Source organism: Canis lupus, chromosome X, assembly GCF_003254725.2.
Source record: "Canis lupus dingo isolate Sandy chromosome X, ASM325472v2, whole genome shotgun sequence".
Taxonomy (NCBI): Eukaryota; Metazoa; Chordata; class Mammalia; order Carnivora; family Canidae; genus Canis; species Canis lupus.
In genome coordinates, this window is record NC_064281.1 from 9,268,923 (window position 1) to 9,290,240 (window position 21,318).

The 21,318-nt window shown below is 46.8% G+C and overlaps 1 protein-coding gene across 5 annotated transcripts in view; it reads left to right on the forward strand.

The window, feature by feature from the left end:
- Positions 1-20,349, forward strand: part of TLR7 (toll like receptor 7) — a 30,838-nt gene extending 10,489 nt beyond the window's left edge. For all 5 annotated transcript variants that reach the window (XM_049107534.1, XM_049107532.1, XM_049107536.1 and 2 more), the window contains one exon: positions 15,315-20,349. In XM_049107534.1, the coding sequence (XP_048963491.1) occupies positions 15,315-18,464 (3,150 nt within the window). In that variant the 3' untranslated portion in view covers positions 18,465-20,349. The remainder of the gene's footprint in view (positions 1-15,314) is intronic.
- The last annotated feature ends 969 nt before the right edge of the window (positions 20,350-21,318 follow it).

Here is a 21,318-nt window from a genome sequence, read left to right on the forward strand (position 1 = left end):
AGGTGTCCCGGCGTTTCACTGCATCTGAATCTTTGGGGTAAATCCCCAGCAGTGCAGTTGCTGGGTCGTAGGGCAGATCTATTTTTAACTCTTTGAGGAGCCTCCACACAGTTTTCCAGAGTGGCTGCACCAGCTCACACTCCCACCAAGTCTTCACTTGACCTCGAGGGCAAATCAGTTGTCTGAAAAGGCCGCTTTCACCTTTCCGGTAGTCCCAACCTCATTAACCCTGGGGGGGGGGGGGTGCACGGTTTCACAGCACCTGGCAAAAGGCGAGTGAACTCAGATTCACAGGTTGCCAACAATTGCCCGCCGCCCTGGCCTCCCCTTGCCTCCCGGGGCCCCCTCTCATTGTTTTGCAGCCAGCCATCGCGTTGGGTTCCCCCAGCCCAGCGGGGTGCAGGCCCCCCACCCGAAACATGAGCTGCCTTCCTTCCCCGGTTTGCCTGGAAAAAGCACCAGAAAGGCATTCTAGAACTTCCTCCCCCCCCCCGCCCCCCAGGGCGACTTGGCTGTTTTTCTGCTGTGTGCTTTTTTTTTTTTTAACATGTTATTTATTTATTCCTGAGAGACACACACAGAGAGGCAGAGCCAGAGGCGGAGGGAGGGCGAGGGGCTGGGGTCCTTGCTGCCGGGGCGCCGGCTCCCTCGGGCGCCTCTCCTGCCGCACCTGCTGTCTGCTCACCTGGGGCTGCTAAACCTGCCTCCCGCTTCCCTGCGAACGTGGGGACGAGGTCCTGCGCCCCTCGCCTGGCCTCTGTCCCCCCTTGCCCCCCTCAACGCCTCGGAGGTTCCCCAGCCCGGCCTGCAGATCGCCCTGAAACAACGGCGCTAAAGTCAACCGCAGTCCTGTGGCTTCTGTGTCCTGGTCTCCAACCGGGCGCGGTTAGGTCGCTGGGTCTCTAACACCCGTGGGATCGGGGCCCTGGGGCGGGGGCTGGCCTCCCCGGAAAACTCGCTGGCTCCCAGGTGCAGGTGCGGTGCCCGGGGCCGCCCCTCAGCAGGTGCGTGCGAGCCGGGGCTGCTCGGCGCGGGACAGGCCCCGCACTGTCCCTTCTCAACAGGCCACCCGCGGCCGCCCCCAGGCCGTAGGGCTCCCAGAGTGGGGGAGAGACCGAGATCAGGGGCGAAGGAGCGAGCTCCGGGGGGGGACGTGGGACCCCGGTCGCCTTTTCTCTCCCGGCCTTGGAAACTCTGTGGCATCTCTTGTGCCGCTGCTGGCGGGGGAGTCACTCGCAGGAGCCGGCCTGCGGCCCAGGGGAGGGGGGGACGGGGGGGGGGGGGAATGAGGGACCACTCAACCCCGGAGGGTGGGGTTGCTCCTCTCCTCGCTGGGGCTCCTCCCTGCTCAGCTGCTCACAGTCAATGTCCCAGCCGTGGTCCCTTCTCTCTATGTCATCATCATTGTCGTCGTCGTCATCATTAGTGCTTTTGGGTGTTGCTTTGTTGGTTTGGGGTTTTTCATCCCCACCAGCGTTATGTAACGTGCTGTTCTTTCCTCCTAAGACGGTCTCCCCCGCCTGCCGGCCCTGCGAACGCCTGCCAGGGGCTTTGTTTCCCTTGGTCGGAAATTCCCCAGCAATGTTTGCTGTTTCCAATCCCTCATTCTTCCAAGAACTTTCAAGTCCTATTTTCTTTGGCTTCACCTTCAAAATGTATCCAGGTCTGGCAAGTTCTCACCACCTGCACCCTTGCCAGCTGGGTCTGTTGCCTGAGTCGCTGTAATCGCCTCCTGACCGGCCTCCATCCTTCCACCTGTGCGCCCTCACTGTCCCTTCTCAACACGGCCACCCGCGTGAGGCTTCCAGCACGTAGGTCAGGCTGCGTCACTCCCCAGGGTTCCACGCAGAGTAAAAACCACCATCCTCGGAGGGGTCAGCAGGGCCCGCGTCCTTGGCAGGGGCAGGAGGCCCTCCTCTTTGACTTCATCTCCTACTCATCTCCTCCCCCTACTTGGTCTAGCACCGTCCCTTGCATAGGGTATATTCCCAATATGGTTGTTGAATGACTATGCGAGCATATAGTTCTTTATTACAGAACATAAAGCTCAGCACGCCTTTGAGTGTACAAACTCACAGACTAGCCTGACATAGCGTTGCTGGCTAGCAGGTGCAATTCGTAAGGAATGCATCGTCCAAAAAGCCTCCTTTTCCCCTCAAGTTGATCCTGCTCAAATTGTAAATATCTTTTTTGTTCTTTGACAAATTTTCCCCCTTGATTTCGGCACACCAGTCTCGTTGCCACCTCTGCAAATATTCCGGCACAGTTTTCCGCCTTTGCGTGAGGCTTACCCCTCTGCCTGGAGTGCTTTTCCCCTGGATAGAGCTGCGTGGTCAACTTCCTCCTCCCTTCAAGATCTTTGCTCAAATGTCAACTCTCCATGATGTCCACGCAAGCCGCCCATCTACGGTCACAAACCCGTCTCCTGTGTCTGATCTCCTTCGCCCTGCCCTACGTTTCCTTTCCAACCCTTATACCACCTGACATCGATATGATTATCACGGAAAGTTCTATACTTTCCAGTTTATTATTTGGAGGACATAAGCTTCAGAAAGAGCAAGAATCTCCTCTGTTTGGGCCACCGATGTGACCCAATGCTTAAAAGTGGGCACCTGGCGCATGGCAGGTATCAGTAAATACTTGTTGAAATCCTCATTTTTCACAATTTTCTTCCACATTGTTATGACACAATCTTATTGCCTGTTCTGTGATGTTTAAAATGTTTTTAAGGGCAACCCAGGTGGCTCAGAGGTTTAGCACCATCTTCAGCCCGGGGCGTGATCCTGGAGACCCGGGATCGAGTCCCACATCGGGCTCCCTGCATGGAGCCTGCTTCTCCCACTGCCTGTGTCTCTGCCTCTCTCTCTCTCTCTGTCTCATGAATAAATAAATAAAATCTTTTAAAAAATGTTTTTAAGATAAAAGCGATACATGATCTTTATTTAAAAAAAAAAACAACAAAAAAAACCCTCAAGGACTAGAAGATATAACACACTCTTTCCTACCTGGCAAAGACTCTGGAAGGTATCACCGTTCAGTTTCTCACATGTCTTTCTGTACTTTTCTCTGCAGATACAAATCAAATCTGTGTGTCTGTATTCATCACAAAGGGATCATATGCTATGTTATTTTCATGCTGTCTTAAAACTTCATTTTATTCTTTATTACTTAATAGCATAACCACACAGCTTTTCACCTATATGTCTGCCACATTCTTTTCAAAGGGATGTTTGGTGTTCCAAATGGTTTTAGCCATTTCCTCCCATTGATGGATCATCATCCAGTTCTTCCCAGTCTCATTAATTTCAGAGAGCTGAAGAAAGCTCACAAAATGGTGTCACCTGAAGACACAGGACGCCTGTTATGTGCTAGTGGTGGTTTTTTCCTTTCTATGGACCCCTTAGAAGATTCACAGTGATTGGAAGCCTTGCTTTGACCATTTTGAAACAGCAGCAGCCTGAGGTTCTGGGGGGTTAGGAAGATCCCAGCTGAGGTCAGATGCTGGCAGATAAGTTTCGGGGGGCTCTGGAGGTCAGTTAGCTCAACCCACACAGTTTGTGGATGAGAAGGTCAAGGTTCAGGAGAATTCAGTTGGTCGCCTTCTATCCGCTAGAGAGGCTGACTCAGTTCCCGGGACGCCAGCCCCCAGAATAAACAGGCGAAGCCAGACTATAGTTGGTCTTCCTCTAGCTTGTTGCAAGACACAAACCACTTCGCCTCACTTCCCCACTGGGGCCAGCTGTCCTCAGAACTCCTCAGATTGCAGCCACACGTCCGTTCCAAGCTTGCAAAGTCTTAAAAATAAAAACACTATCTGCAAAGTGGGACATTGGCAACCTCTTGGGAAATGGGTCTCCCTTTCAGTCATCATAGCTCTCTTAGCCATAGACTTCCTGGCGGGAACCAAATGTGGGTCTCAAGGTGGGGAGCCTGGTTCTGAATATAAGAACCACACAAATGACACAACGCAGCCAAGAGGATATGTTTTGCTGCTTTGAAGGGTTTATTGAAGCTTTCGTTTGAAGGGTGGGCAGCATTACCTTTAGGCCTGACTAGAGGTTGTCCTACAGTCTTGGATTTCCACGCTGCCTTGCCCCGACTGCAGAGACTTTCAAGCACACACGGCCTCTGGGTGGCAGCTGCAAGGCCCTTTGGTTTTGAGTTGGGCAGGAATGGTGTCCAAGGCCCCTACTTGGTCTAGCACCGTCCCTTGCATAGGGTACATTCCCAATATGGTTGTTGAATGACTATGCAAGCATATAGTTCTTTATTGCAGAACATAAAGCTCAGCACGCCTTTGAGTTTACAAATTCACAGACTAGCCTGACATAGCGTTGCTGGCTAGCAGGTGCAATTCGTAAGGAATGCATTGTCCAAAAAGCCTCCTTTTCCCCTCAAGTTGGTCCCGCTCAAATTGTAAATATCTTTTTTGTTCTTTGGCAAATTTCTTTATGGAAACTCTAAATAGCAGGGCACTCAGGTGGCTCAGTCAGTTGACCAGCTGACTCTTGATTTCGGCTCAGGTCAGGATGTCAGGGTCAGGGGATCCAGCCCCACGTCGGGCTCCATGCTCAGCACAGAGTCTGCTGGGAATCCTCCCTCCTCCTCTCCCTCTACAGCTCCCCCTGCTTGCTCTCTCTCTCTCTCTCTCTCTCAAATAAATCTTTAAAAAAAAAAAAACCTCTAAATAGCACAATATGGAAACATTACAGTGCTCAGAATCCTTGAATGGAAATGGAGATAAATGAAGACACAGGCACGCACGCCAAGTGCGTTTGCTCTAACTTCACGAGGTAACTTGAAGATGATTGGTCATCATGGAGTTTGACTCTTGGTTCAGAGTTGCCTCTCTGGTTGCTGCCTCTTCAAGAGTGAAATGAGGATATTTATATATCCTCTTAACCTCACCGTCAGGGCTCAGTCATGTAGCATCAGCACCGTGTCCTCTTCAGCGTCTGGCACGTAATCACATGATAGAAAGCAGCCATTCAACAAAAATGACTAATGACCGTTCAATATGAATTCTACATTTTCCATTTTAACAAAAAGAGACGATTTACTGAGAGAAGAGAACACCTGTGCATACAACGTCAAACATTCCCATTTTAACTGTATTGAGTTTGCTAATCGAGCATCCAAATTTACCCAGCATGTTTGCGTGTGTAATTAGCTGTGATTTGTGGCCAACGCTAAGCCCACGTTGGGGTGTATTCCCTTACTTTATAAATCAAATTACTGAAAGGCACATGTCTTTTGGCAGTTGTTGCCCAAAAAGCAAGCAAAACAGAATAATGTGGATTTATTTCTATAAATCTATTTATTTGTTTCAGATGAAAAAGTAGTCCTGGCTCAACACTGAGTGAACTCTTTTCAAAGACTTTCATTTATTTATTTATTCATATATTTTAAGAAATCTCTATACCCAACGTGGGGCTCACACTCACCACCCCAAGATCAAGAGTTACATGCTCTACTGACTAAACCATCTGGGTGCCCCTCTAGCATTGAGTGAACTCTTAGATCACCATTATGTGATGCTCAGGTCCTCACTTTAGTCAGAGGCAGGGGGTTCCTGGTGGTCTGAAAGGGGACATTTTTACACTTAAGGAATAAAGGAAAACTTTAGGAAAACTTCACATCTTTCTAAGGTTTGTTTGTTTGTTTGATTGATTGATTGATTTTAAGGGGGGGGGTCCTATGTGCCTCAGTCGGTTAAGCATCTGCCTTCAGCTCAGGTCATGATCCCAGGGTCCTGGGATGGAGCCCCACGTCGGGCCCTCTGCTCAGCAGGCAGCCTGCTTCTCCCTCTCCTTCCTGCTTGTGCTCTCTCACTATCTCTGTGACTATCTCTCTCTCTCTCCAATAAATAAATACAAACTTTAAAAAATTAAAGAATAATAAAAATATTTTAGAGAGAGAGTGAGTACCAGCAGGGGGAGGAGCAGAGGGGGAGGGAAAGGGAGAGAATCTCGAGCAGACTCCATGTTGAGCGCAGAGCCCAACACAGGGCTCCATCTCACAACCCTGGGATCACGGCCTGAGCCGAAACCAAGTGTCAGACACTCAATCGACTGAGCCACCCAGGATCCCCAAAGCTTCACATCCTTCAGTCATCTTCTCAAAAATATCTTTTAAATTTGGAAGTTTCAAAAGGGCATTACTTCTCTTTAACAAATTTAGAAAGGCTTTGTTCATTGAATCCATTTTTCCCCTTCCTTTGCTTGGTCAGAACCCAACCTCTCATTGCAGTTAATTTTCTTGGTTCCAAGATCCGCGCAAGCTCACTGATACCTCGGAGTTCCAGGCTCCTGGTGCAGCGGGGGTGGGGACCCAGAAGACCTCCCGTCGACCCTAGAGCATCACAAGGGCCAGCGGGGCTGGGGCTCAGCTATGGAGCACAGGCTGTGCCTCTCCCAGGAGAGACAAATGAGCTCTGCACTGTCACTGGGGTTTCAGGTTCCAGGGAACAGAACTGAGAAAGGATCGAGTGGGGGCTTCTGCAGTTTCACTTGCATGGCCTTCCTCTGACACCACTGTACCCCTTCCTTTTAGAGGCCCCCAGCCCTCCTGGGGTCTCCTCGCTTCCTTGTCAGCAATCTGACCTTTGGAATACTTCACTATTGAGGACAATTCAGTGCATGTCTTCCATGGGATTGTAAGGACGTTCGAAGCCTTGATTTATTCCGCAGATATTGATCTCACGCTCACTATGTGGCAGGCATCATAATGATAGAGCGTGTGGAGAGACAGGCCGGGTTCTGGACCTAAGAGCGTTCAGCTCCCAGGGAGAGGAATGGGTGCATTGACATAGAGCCTTCTAGAAAGGAGGTATAACAAAGCAGCCAAGAGTGCAAGCTGTGTGTCTGACTTGCCGGAGTCTTACCTTGGGCCGGTTCTGTGGGCTCTGCATTTCACTCTCCTCATTGCAAACAACCTATTTCTTAGAATCGCAATGACGAGGAAATCATTCGCTTGAAATCAGCAGCACGTGAACAGACGCACAGGCTTCGCAGGCAATGTAATTTCTTCTAATATTAGGCAGTCTTGGATTGAATTTGCTTAGAGCGAATTCTATGCACAAGTTTAATACACCCGAAGATTTTGTCTAGACCAGGAGTTTGCAAATCGCGGCCTGTGGGCCAAATCTGTGTAGCCACCTGTGCTTGTGTGGCTCGTGAGCTAAGGATGGTTTTTATCACTTTGATGAGTTACATTCTAAATGGTAATTTAAATACCCATATAATTGCCTCAACTTTGCCCCAAATATTTACTCTCTAGCTCTTCACAGAAAAAAGTTTGGCATACCTCGGTCTAGACCTATGTTGTCTACTAGAACTTCCTGCAGGGATCCCTGGGTGGCTCAGCAGTTTAGCTCCTGCCTTCAGTCCAGGGCGTGATCCCGGGGTCCTGGGATCGAGTCCCACGTTGGGCTCCCTGCATGGAGCCTGCTTCTCCCTCTGCCTGTATCTTTGCCTCTCTCTCTCTCTCTCTCTCTCTGTGTGTGTGTGTGTGTGTCTCATGAATAAATAAATAAAATCTTAAAAAAATAGAATTTCCTGCAATCTCTCTGCGTGCTCAACTACCGTAGCCTTGAGCCTAATGTGGCTCTTGAGCACCTGAAATATGGCTCGTGTAACAGAAACTGAATTTTAAAATTGCATTTAATTTTAATTAATTTAAATTTAAATGGCCACATGTGACTGGTGGTTATCATATTAGACAGAGCAGCTCCAGACCATTTTAAATGTAAAGATTCTGTATTCCGTCAATGTTCCTCAGTCTCAATGTAATCAACTCCCCAGAGGCTGTATGAGTCAAGGGGAAGGCAGCAATCCTAATCAGATTCTTTGGCCTGGCCTGGCTTCCATTGTCTGCTGGAAAATACTTAATGGAAAGTGCTTGAAAAATGCATGTGAGCACACACTTATGTTCTCTTAAGGCTGCTAGTGACTCTGTCCATTCATCTGCTTTCATTTGGGGTAAGGCAGGAGGCTTTTTCAACCCCGCAAGGCCCCAGATTAAGGAAGTCTTAATCAACCTTGGAGTTCAGGCTGCAGGCAGAGAAAGCCTCCCTTGGCCGAGCTGTACTTCCTTCCATTCATGCTTGCAGATGGCTGACTTCAGCCATGGCTCATGCCTCCCCTAAGACTGCTAAAAACAGTAAGAGGTCATCAGCGTGCATCATCATTACAAATACCGCCATACCATTTCCCCTAACAGCGAAGTCACAAGTCACGGTTGGCACACTGAGGATGTTACGTACAGCACGGTGACGGTAGTTAACAATACTGTATTGTGTGTTTGAAAGTTGCTAAGGGAGTAGATCTTAAAAGTTCTCACTGCAAGAAAAACAATGGTAATGATCTGAGGTGTTAACTAGACTCATTGTGATCATTTTCCAATATATGGGTTTACCAAATCATTATGTTGGACACTTTAAACTGATATAATGTTAGGATGTCGTTGTATCTCCATAAAGCTGGGAGAACGAAACAGAAGTCACAGTGGACGTGTGTCCCGCCTTCCAAGATGGCCTGGGTGATGGTTGTATCCGGTGTTTTGCAATGGTGTGGTATGCGTTGCGAGCTTTCCAGCCTCCAACATCGGCATCTGTCTTGCCCGTAGCGTAATAACATCGACATCACGTGTTTTAGGTTCTTTCAGGAGCAGCAACCTACTCCCAAGTTCTACCTTTTACACTGGCTAAAAGTAGGCTATTTCTGTTTCTAAAAGAAATGCAATTTCTATTGCATTTGTACAATAGAAAGTCCAGGGGCACCGGGGTTGCTCAGCGGCTGAGCATCTGCCTTTGGCTCAGGGCGTGACTCTGGGGTCCCAGGATCGAGTCCCGCATCAGGCTCCCTGCATGGAGCCTGCTTCTCCCTCTGCCTGTGTCTCTGCCTCTCTCTCTCTCTCTCTCTCTCATGAATAAATAAATCAATCTTTAAAAAAAAAAGGAAGAAAGAAAGTCCAGTTAACCCTGGCTTAGTATAACAACTTTGTGATTTCTCATCAACTCCTAGAGATCAGAGCCATTATTTATACTCCGCTCTAGGAGGTCGTGCGAGGAGGATCCGGTGCTCTGGATCATCCACCTTGTTGCTTCGCCATCCCTAGCATATTTTCCTCATTTGCAAAAATCAAGATAGGTGGCTACCACACCCATATTACAAGAAGCTAGATGGAAGTAGACAGGAAGAAGGGGAAGAGCCCCGCCATTCAAGGACATATCCCAGAAATCATACGTCTCACTTCCTCTCACATCACATTGGCTTTAACTTAGTCATGTAGCCATGCTTAGCTGCAAGGGAGTCTGGGAAATAGAATCTTTTCTTCAGAGTAGTATATGCCCAACTTTTTTTTTCCCAACTATTAATGAAGACTCACTATGAAATGAAAGAAAGGGGACAAAGATATGAGTAGAGATTTAACAATCTCTGGACTCAATGAGGCTGATAAAAATAACCAATTTAAAGTGTCAGAAAATACCCTGCATGAAATAAGAACAACATACAATTAAGCTTCACCGGGGCACCTGGATGGCTCAGTGGTTGAGCGTCTGCCTTTGGCTCAGGGCATGATCCCAGGGTCCCAGGATCCAGTCCCACATCGGGCTCCCTGCATGGAGCCTGCTTCTCCCTCTGCCTGTGTCTCTGCCTCTGTGTGTGTTTTTCATGAATAAATAAATAAAATCTTAAAAAAAAACAATTAAGCTCCACCTCTACAAGTATCATCATCTTGTCTGGAAAGAACTAATGGTCTTTCCACGTTTTAATTTTAAATGCACATATTTTTTCTCTCCTCCACTGTGAGTTGAGCTCTTTAGGGGCAGGGGCTGTGTGTTTGCTGCCCCTAGTAGGTATTCAATAAATACTTGTCAAATGAAAGAATGACTGTGTCAGTGGAATCCTGATTTTTTTTTAAATGAATTCTTTCTCACCAGGTACTTGGTATAATTCCTAGCTAATGAATTGTTGGAGAATTTTCTGGTTTGGGTCCACTGTCTTTTTATTATTATTATGAAATATTTTATTTATTTATCTATGAGAGACACAGAGAGAGAGGCAGAGACACAGGCAGAGGGAGAAGCAGGCTTCCGTGGGGAGCCTGATACGGAACTCAATCCCAGGGCCCGGGATCATTCCCTGAACTGAAGGCAGGTGCTCAACCGCTGAGCTACCCTGGCATCCCCGGGTCCACTGCCTTGGTTCCGGACAGTTGTCTGGGTCCTTGATGTGTCTTGTACTGTTGGTTCTGTGTGCACCATTCTCTTGGAGGGGCTCTTCTGCTGGGCACAGTGGCTGCCTCACAAGGGGACGTGGGTGGAGTACCAAGCCAGGACTGGGAGCCAGTTCTTCCAACCCTCATTCCAGAGTGGTATTTCACAGCCATGTGTGTACTCAGAGCAGAAGATGAGAAGAGGGAGCGACTACTTCTGTCTGGGTTCGTCCCAGAGAGTGCCTTGAAGAAGATGAATTCGAAGTGAGCAATAGAAAGCAGAGCTTTTGAAACCTTTTTCCCCGAGGAATCCTTGGGCAAATAGATGAAATAGACTGTTATCCCCTGGCAATGTGGGGCTTTAGCCTAAAGCAATCTACTCCAAGGAGAAATTTCTTGGAAGTATTTTGCTTTATTTCATTCATTCATGCTTTCATTCTTCTATTCATGTATTTAGCAAGCATGATACAACACGAATTACGTGCCGGGCATTGTTTTATACAAGGACACACAAAGCCCTACTCTCTCAGAGCTTATCTATCTTCTCATGCAAGAGAGACATTAAACAACTAAGCACATGAATCACAAGCACACAAACTATCGGCAAGGTAATTTCTGATTGTGCTAAGGGCCATGAAGGAAATAAAGCAGGGCGGTCTAGCACAGGGTACGACATATATGCACCCCACTGCACCTCAGTGGACTCATCCCTAAAATGGAAATTAATAGTAGACATTCACATTTCCAAAATCCCCTGACTGAAAGCTTTGTCCTAACTCAGTCAATGGCAAACACATGACCTGAATTCATCTGGAGGTGAATCTTGATCTGAACTGAACAAACTAGTTCTTTTCTTCCTTGTCTACTTGTGTGGTTGCTTGCTTTTCTTGCTTTTCCTTCCTTCCTTCCTTCCTTCCTTCCTTCCTTCCTTCCTTCCTTCCTTCCCCACTTACTGTGGAGGCTTCTTTGTTTCACTGCACAAATTTTTATGTGTTTGATTATGGGATGCTGCCCCGGGCCCCAGTAGGAAGATTACATAATGCATGGATATGTATTACCTTCTAAGGTCTGAAAAATTCTTAGTTCCAAAACACATCTAACCCCAAAGGTTTTGGGTAAGGATTGAGGATCTGTAGTACCACTCACATGTGGTTATTATGAGGATTCAATGGGTTAATATATTTACACCCTGAAAATAAGGCTCAGAATAGAGTAAGTGCTACCGAAGTTAACCAAAGTTACGGTCACCATCAATAGTATTACATGGAAGCGTATTTACGTAAGTTGACCAGAGATGGTCTGTCTGAATACATGTTATCTGTGCAGACCCCTAAGGGATGAGGATGACCTGGCTGTGGGAAGAGGAGGAGAAAGATAATTTCAGGAAGAGGGAACAGCAAGTGCCAAGACTGGCTCGAATGCAGAACAGAAAACAGGCCAGATGTCTGGCGTGTGGTCAAAGTAGGGGGAGGATGGTTCAAGGTCATGGAAGTAGGCTGGAGTCAGAACATGCATGATATAAGCAGTAACGATTCGTTGTAGTTGATGTGATTCATGTTTAGAAAGACTGCTCTCATGCCATTTGATGCAAGAATTGTAGAGGAGAAGGAGAATTGGGAGGACCAGTTTAGAGTCTCTTGCGGTAGTCCAGGTAAGACCTAATGGCTAATGGCAGGAAGGAGGTGATAGTAGACGAGGAGAAAAGTGGACAGGTGCAAGAAAAAAGTTTAGAAATAAGGGAGAAAGAGGGGCACCTGGGGGGCTCAGTCGTTTAAGTACCAGCCTTTGGCAGGTCATGATCTCAGGGTCCTGGGATCGAGCCCCATGTCCCTCAGCAGGGAGTCTGCTTCTCTCTCTCTGCCCCTCCCCCCTACTTGTGCACACTCTCTCTCTCTTTCTCTCAGATAAATAAATAAGATCTTTTTTAAAAAGAGAGAGACAAGAGTGAAATACTTTCTGATTAATTTTTCCTTCTAGTTCATACTACGTCAATAGGTAAAGGCTAAAAACTCCACAGTCATGGTCGCAGGTGTGTTAAGGGCAGGGTCTGCTGGACGCAGCTCCCACGGGCTTGCCAGGGCAGCTCTGCACATCTCTCTCCAACTCCGCATTCAGTGACATCACGATGGCAGCTCACACTATGGGAACTAGAAAATGCTATAAATCAGGATTTAACAAATCAGAGGTGTGGGGCGTGGGGAGACAGCCAGTTGTTAAACATTGACCAGCACACCACTGTTATTTTTTTCCTACAACTAAACTAGAGCATCTACTTCCCCCCATCATAGAACTAGGCATATTCTGGAACCTTGGTGTGGTGATTGCTGTCACTTCATGTCTTTAACTCTGCTAATTCAGGGATCTTCCCAGTTCTTCCCAGGAGCTCGTCTAGGTTTGTGAGAGTGGGATCAGAAGAGGGCACCTGGTTCACGATTTGTCCTTTACTCATTTTGGCCCCCTTCAGAATACAACTCACCTCCCAGGTCCATAGTAATGCCCTTAGCAGCATTACTTTTTACCTTCTGATAGCGGGGTTCATGAACCCATCGTGTCTTCTGACAGAAGCATAGCTGGAGATGGGGTCCAGGGTCTGGGATCCTATAGTCAGGAACCATAAAAATAACTCACTCTCCTTCTCCCCTTTTCTCATCTTGACTCAACCCCTCCTCCCTGAGTGATGAACATTTCTCCTAAATCTTCGAGTAAGATTGATGCTCAAGGGAGATAGACCCTATTTATCTAAGGGCTTCCTGTACACCCTGGCCTATTGCCATCTTCCCAGGGATTTGATTCCTCCAGATTGGAAGGTAAAGCCTTAAGGGATAACCAGAATTCTGCTGGGTGGAAATGATAGAAAAGAGAAGTCCAGGTGAAAGGACTTGCAAGTAAGGAACACAAACTGGGCTTGGGTTAGTGACTAGAAAAGCTGGCAGGGCAGTGTATTAGGAAGGCCTGGACAAGTAGATAGGGAATAAATTATGGAAGACTTTGGATGTCATGATAAAAAGTTAGGGCTCATTCTGTAAAAAAAAAAAAAAAGAGAGAGAGAAATCATTTTAAAGATTGTGGAATAACGTAATCTGATTAATGTTTGGAAAGTTTAAATGGTTAGGGTGGATTGGGAGAGTGAGAGCCTGAGCACAAAGATGAGGCTTTAGAGTGGACCAAGGGTGAATAATCTCAACTGAAATTGTGTCAGCTAAAATGGGCAAAGCGAGGAGGATGCCAAGAAGGTCAATGAAGAATGTCAACTGGACTCAGTGAATGATTTTCATGAGGAGGAGAAGAGGAGACAAGGTGGTGAAAGAGGCGGGGAAAAAAGACAATGTTGTACCTCTAACCTCAACAAGGTTGGGTGTGTAAATGTGTATGAAGAAGTCCTTTAAGATCCTTCTGAACCATCTTGGATCAGAGAAAAAAAGAGCTGAGGGGAAAATTGCTTATTTACGTTCTATTGGAGGAATTAAGGGAAGTAGGCATTTGGTTTCTTAGATATCAACATAATTGGTTGATTCAGTTCATTGGGAGAACAAAAGCATTAATTGATCTAGAAGCCTATTGTAGAGACACAGGCCAGATCGTTCCATGGATAAGCACCAGCTAAACTAAAACCAGTGTTCTGGAGTAGAATATTGATAGAAATCTTGAAACTTGAAGGCTAGTCTCTGGTTAAACCACCCTCTAAGGCAGGGCCAGTCCAAGTTAACATGATGACTGGCAAAGCTCTTCAGTACTCCCCATACTACCTTTCAAGGTCTTTCTCCCCAAGGTCCCGGGGTCTCTCATGCTAAACCTGGTTGCCCAAGAATCACCATTATGAGTAGGTTTCCATATGTCCCAGTTTGCCTGAGAGAGTCTTGGTTTTCTGCCTGTAGTCTTAGCGAAATTATTAATAGGTTCCCCTTCCTTTCACTCCCATGAGTATCCTCTTTGATCAATCAGGAATCACCAAGGCAATGGCCTGACTCTCTGCTCTCTTCTTTCCAAATTTATGTAATGCAAAGCAAAAGTGTAGGGGAAATGCTCCTTCCCCAGATCATCTTGGATTTCCAAAAACAATCCAAGAGGAAAGCCAGCTCATAGGATGGCAGTGCCGGAATGACACAGTTGAGTGTCCTTGGGCAAATGAGCTGTTATTGCTAGGTGGGGTCTTAATCCGTAGAATAGGGATGATAGATCTCTTAATTTTTCTACTTAGAATATTAAGAGGTTTGAGTATTATGAAGGCCTCTTGTAACATGTATCAGAGCAGGCTTAGCAAGCAAAAAGTAATGGCACAAAAGTCTTTTTTTTAAAGATTTTATTTGTTTATTTGACAGAAAGAGTGAGAGCACAAGCAGGGGGAGCAGCAGAGGGAGAAGCAAGCTCCCAGCTGAGGAGGGAACCCGACGTGGGGCTCGATGCGGCACTTGATCCCAGGACCTGGAGATCGTGACCTGAGCCAAAGGCAGATTCTTAACCCACTGAGCCACCCAGGCGCCCCAGCACTAAAGACTTAATGTGTTGTTCTTCCCAATGCATTTTCCTTTTAATATTCCTTCATCCCCAAATTTCAGACTTTGGCAACTAGTTGACAACCCTTCTGTTATACTATTTTAAATAAAAGCGAGTAAGAAAATGCTTCCTCTACCACCTTCAAATCTATGGAACTGAAGAGCTAATGTGCTAAAAGCTAAATGTGTAACTTGATTATTATGACCCTCAGTAGTAGGTTCATCATAACGTCAGGGGGTGGGGAGATGCAACAGAGAATTAAGACCTGGGTTGTATCTTTTAAACTGTAGCAAAAAGGGATCCCTGGGCGGCTCAGCGGTTTAGCACCTGCCTTCGGCCCAGGGCGTGATCCTGGAGACCCGGGATCGAGTCCCACGTCGGGCTTCCTGCATGGGGCCTGCTTCTCCCTCTGCCTGTGTCTCTGCCTCTGTGTGTGTGTGTGTGTGTGTGTGTGTGTCTCATGAATAAATAAATAAAATCTTTTAAAAAATAAATAAACTGTTGCAAAAGAGAGGCAGCAAATGGGACATTTCAAATCTGATTCTTGATATATTTTAGAATGATTTAGAATGACGGTGATTTGTTCTTTCTTATGCTTTCAGGTGTTTCCAATGTGGACATTGAAGAGACAGTTCTTTATCCTTTTGAACATAATCCTGATTTCCAAACTCCTTGGAGCCAGATGGTTTCCTAAAACTCTGCCCTGTGATGTCAGCCTGGATGCTCCGAAGGCCCATGTGATTGTGGACTGCACGGACAAGCACCTGACGGAAATCCCGGGAGGTATTCCCTCCAACGCCACCAACCTCACCCTCACCATTAACCACATACCCGGCATCTCTCCAGCCTCCTTCCACCAGCTGGACTATCTGGTAGAGATCGATTTCCGATGCAACTGTATACCTGTTCGACTGGGGCCGAAAGACCATCTGTGCACCAGGAGGCCACAGATTAAACCCAGAAGCTTTAGCAGCCTCACTTATTTGAAATCCCTTTATCTGGATGGAAACCAGCTTCTAGAAATACCCGAGGGTCTTCCTCCCAGCTTGGAGCTGCTGAGCCTCGAAGCCAACAGTATCTTCTCTATCATGAAAAATAACCTAACAGAACTGACCAACATAGAAAGGCTCTACTTGGGCCAAAACTGTTATTTTCGCAATCCTTGTAATGTTTCATTTTTCATCGAAAAAGATGCTTTCCTAAGTCTGAAAAATCTAAAATTGCTCTCCCTCAAAGATAACAACATCACGTATGTCCCTACTACTTTGCCGTCTACTTTAACAGAACTCTACCTTTATAACAACGCCATTGCAAAAATCCAAGAAGATGATTTTAATAACCTCAATCAACTGCGCATCCTCGACCTAAGTGGAAATTGCCCTCGTTGTTACAATGTCCCATTTCCTTGCACACCCTGTGAAAATAATTCGCCCCTACAGATCCATGAGTCAGCTTTCGATGCATTGACAGAATTACAGGTGTTACGTCTACACAGTAACTCTCTTCAGCGTGTGCCCCAGAGATGGTTTAAAAACATTAAAAAGCTCAAGGAGCTCGATCTGTCCCAAAACTTCTTGGCCAAAGAAATTGGGGATGCCAAATTTTTGTATCTTCTTCACGACCTTGTCCAACTGGATCTATCTTTCAATTATGAACTTCAGGTCTATCGTGCAGCTCTGAATCTGTCCGACGCGTTTTCTTCACTGAAAAACCTGAAAGTGTTGCGCATCAAAGGATACGTCTTTAAGGAGCTGAGCAGCCATCATCTCTCTCCGTTACAGAGCCTTACCAATCTCGAAGTTCTTGATCTCGGCACTAACTTCATAAAAATTGCGGACCTCAGCATATTTGAACAATTTAAAACACTGAAAGTCATAGACCTTTCGATGAATAAGATATCCCCTTCAGGAGATTCAGGTGAAGTTGGCTTCTGCTCTAGCACCAGAACCTCTGTCGAAGGTCATGCGCCTCAGGTCCTTGAGACATTACATTATTTCAGATATGACGAGTATGCAAGGAGTTGCAGGTTCAAAAACAAAGAGACTCCTTCTTTCTTGCCTTTTAACAAAGATTGTTACATGTATGGGCAGACCCTGGACCTAAGTAGAAACAACATCTTTTTTATCAAGTCCTCTGATTTTCAGCATCTTTCTTTCCTCAAATGCCTAAATTTGTCAGGAAATACCATTGGCCAAACTCTCAATGGCAGTGAATTTCAGCCACTAGTGGAGCTGAAATACTTGGACTTCTCTAACAACCGGCTTGATTTACTCTACTCGACGGCATTTGAGGAGCTACGCAAACTGGAAGTTCTAGATATTAGCAGTAACAGCCATTACTTTCAATCAGAAGGAATCACTCACATGCTAAACTTCACCAAGAACCTAAAAGTTCTGAAGAAACTGATGATGAACAACAATGACATCGCTACGTCCACCAGCAGGACCATGGAGAGCGAGTCTCTTAAAATTCTGGAATTCAGAGGAAATCATTTGGATGTTTTATGGAGAGATGGTGATAACAGATACTTAAAGTTCTTCAAGAATCTGCTGAACTTAGAGGAATTAGACATCTCTGAAAATTCCCTGAGCTTCTTGCCTTCTGGAGTGTTTGATGGCATGCCTCCGAATCTAAAGACTCTCTCCTTGGTCAAAAATGGGCTCAAGTCCTTTCACTGGGAAAGACTCCAGTATCTGAAGAATCTAGAGACTTTGGACCTCAGCTACAATGAGCTGAAGATTGTCCCTGAGAGATTATACAACTGTTCCAGAAGCCTCAAGAAGCTGATTCTTAAGTATAATCAAATCAGGCAGCTGACAAAGCATTTTCTACAAGATGCTTTCCAGTTGCGATATCTGGACCTCAGCTCAAATAAAATCCAGATTATCCAGAAGACTAGCTTTCCAGAAAATGTCCTCAACAACCTGGAGATGTTACTTTTGCATCATAACCGGTTTCTGTGCACCTGTGATGCTGTGTGGTTTGTCTGGTGGGTCAACCACACAGAGGTGACTATTCCTTACTTGGCCACAGATGTGACTTGTGTGGGGCCAGGAGCACACAAGGGCCAGAGTGTGGTCTCCCTGGATCTGTATACCTGTGAGTTAGATCTGACTAACCTGGTTCTGTTCTCATTTTCCCTATCGCTGGCCCTTTTTCTGATGGTGATTACAACAGCAAACCACCTCTACTTCTGGGACGTGTGGTACAGTTACCATTACTGTAAGGCCAAAATAAAGGGGTATCGGCGTCTGAAATCACTGGACTCTTGCTATGATGCTTTCGTTGTGTATGACACTAAAGACCCAGCAGTGACCGAATGGGTTTTGGATGAGCTGGTGGCCAAGCTGGAAGACCCAAGGGAGAAACATTTCAATTTATGTCTTGAGGAAAGGGATTGGTTACCAGGGCAGCCAGTTCTGGAAAACCTTTCCCAGAGCATACAGCTTAGCAAAAAGACGGTGTTTGTGATGACGAACAAGTATGCAAAGACCGAGAACTTTAAGATAGCATTTTACTTGTCCCATCAGAGGCTCATGGATGAAAAAGTGGACGTCATTATCTTGATATTCCTTGAGAAGCCCCTTCAGAAATCCAAGTTCCTCCAGCTCCGCAAGAGGCTCTGTAAGAGTTCTGTCCTGGAGTGGCCAAGAAACCCACAGGCTCACCCATACTTCTGGCAGTGTCTGAAAAATGCCCTGGCCACAGACAATCATGTGACCTATAGCCAGGTGTTCAAAGAGACGGTCTAGGCCTTCTTTGCAAAATGGGGCTGCCTGACTCACCAAGGAGAAGCTTGGCTGCCTAGATTTTCTCTTCGATGTCTCACTAGAAGGGTGTTCGTAAATTCTCTAAGACCCGGGATGGCCCATAGCAGAGAGGCTGGTGGAAGTTGGAAAATGGAATTTATATGATACATCGAGTCATCTTACTTATCTCTCTGTGACTCCATTTGCACTGGAGCCTCTCCTTTCTGTTCCTGGATAGATGCTATTGGGAGGACGGCGGCAAGGAGAGGACACGAGGCTCTGACTCTCCTGTAATTCTCTAGTGATTATTAAATAGACGTGCAATCACAGACTACTGAGAAGAATTGCACTTCTTCCCGAAGAAGAACTACTGGTATGTGTCAAAAACGCTCGGGGCCTGCGTACAGGACATTAAAATGTAGCAGAGTTTGTGAAATGAAAACCCAGTCAACTCGTCACCTGATGGCTTCTGTATCATCCAGCGCCCCTTTCTGTGCAGACCCAGAGCTGGCTCCCCACGGAGGATTGCCTACGTGCCACTGTCTCTTTGCCCTTGGGCCTGTTGCTGGGTCCCTGGTGGAAATAGTGAGAAACACCCTTACCACTGGTGGGCTTGGCCTACTTACAAATGGAAAAAAATTGAAGTTGATCTGCCTTTATACAAATGAGGCTCTTTACCTTTGATGATAATTCACCTGCTCAAGTATTGTTACGGACTGAACGTCTGTTCCCTCCCAAATTCAGATGTTGAAGTGCCAACTCCCAGTGGGATGGTGTCAGGAGGTGGCCTTTGGGGGGGTGATCAGGCCACGAGGGTGGAGCCTGCAGGAATGGGATCAGTGCTTTATCAGAAGATAGCAGAGGGACGCCAGGGTGGCTCAGGGGTTGAGCATCTGCCTTTGGCCCAGGGCGTGATCCCGGGGTCCCAGGATGGAGTCCTGCTTCGGGCTCCCCGCAGGGAGCCCGCCTCTCCCTCTGCCCGTGTCTCTGCCTCTCTCTGTGTCTCTCATGAACAAATAAATAAAATCTTTAAAAAAAAAAAAAAAGACAGCGAGACCTAGCTTGCTGTGTTCCCACCACGTCCCTGTGAGGATACAGAGGGAAGTCAACAGCCTGCAGCTCGGACGAGGACCCTCACCAGATGGACGATGCTGGCGCTCTGACCCGGGACTTCCATCCTTCAGAACTGGGCGAAATAGGTGTTTGTTGTGGAAGTCACCCGGTTTGTGAGATTTTGTTATGTAGCAGCCTGAGCGACTCTAACGCCTATTTTTATCTGCTTTGCAATGTGCTGTGTCCAAAGTAAAACGGCCTCATGCGATGGTCTCTCAGACCGCTTTGCCAACTAATATCGTGTATCTGTAATTATCTGCCAACTTGATCCGTCCACATTAGATGGCTTTGGAGGACCCCAAGACCATTGATTTATTTACGGTTATCAGGCAGGGGTGCCCATTCCATGGATTCCTTTAAATTGCGGGGAGGAGGCAGGGAGAGGACAAACCAAGGTGGACGGACCTCAACACTCAGAAGGCTTCAGTTTTGAGCACCTACTTGCGTTCTCCAAGGCAGCAAGAGAGAGGACCAAGACGCGCTGAAGACGTGCACGCGTTCAACTGGGTACGAAGTCACACGAGTTCAACGTTTGAGACCTGATCACTTGGCTTCCGTTTCCTGAGAGCGATTATCGACAGAGGTGTCGGGGTCCTTTGGAAAATAAGCGCGCGTGGGCCCAAATCTCGGAGCGTTAGTTGGGAGATGCTACGTACGCATGACACGCCAAGGGTTTTGCTTTAAGTCTAGTTGTAGATACACAGTAGAGGAATTCTTTCCAAAGGACTTGTAATCGATAAGGGTCACAAATAAAGACTTAAGCTGCTAGAGCCAACTATTTGACAACGTCTTTAAGCTTTATTGTACTTAATAGATGCCTTCCTCCTCCTCCTCCTCCTCCTCCTCCTCCTCCTCCTCCTCCTCCTCCTTCTTCTTCTTCTTCTTCTTCTTCTTCTTCTTCTTCTTCTTCTTCTTCTTCTTCTTCTTCTTCTTTTCTTCTTCAGTGTGAAGAACAAAGACAATGTCATAAAAATTGGCTCTTGGCCATCCTAAAGCTTCTTCGATTAAAACACATCAACACATAAGGTTGAAGCTATTTTGGTGATTTATAAACCATAAAGCCCTTGAAGACAGCTTAAACATCTTCTGAAATGGATTAAGGGGAAGGGAAAGTGAAAACAATGCATCTCAGAAACCACAGCGTATTTTGACAGGAGGTTATGTACACGCTTTGTTGTAGGCAACAACCAAGAGCACATCGACAAATGGTTTTCATTTTTTTTTTTTTTTTTTTTTTTTTTTTTTTTTTTTTTTTTTTTAAATTTTTATTTATTTATGATAGTCACAGAGAGAGAGAGAGAGAGAGAGAGGCAGAGACACAGGCAGAGGGAGAAGCAGGCTCCATGCACCGGGAGCCCGATGTGGGACTCGATCCCGGGTCTCCAGGATCGCGCCCTGGGCCAAAGGCAGGCACCAAACCGCTGCGCCACCCAGGGATCCCTGGTTTTCATTTTAAATTCTTTGTACTCTTGGGTAGTCACTCTTTCAACCTTGAGAGGGCCCTCCGCGGAGTCCCATGCACCTGGAGCCAGAACTCAGGCTGCTAGGAGCGTCTGGCTGCCGGGTCCCCTCCAAAGCTCTGAATGTCCTGCTGCTCGGTTGACCCACCTCTGGTTGGCTCTACTCCGGAAGGGCCTCCCCGACTGTCCAAGAATCCCACTCCGCTGTCAAGGCTTGGCCCCCAGCTCCTTTCACCCCTGCACTTGCGGGGTTGTGTCCTTCCTCCTCACACACATCCTGTGCC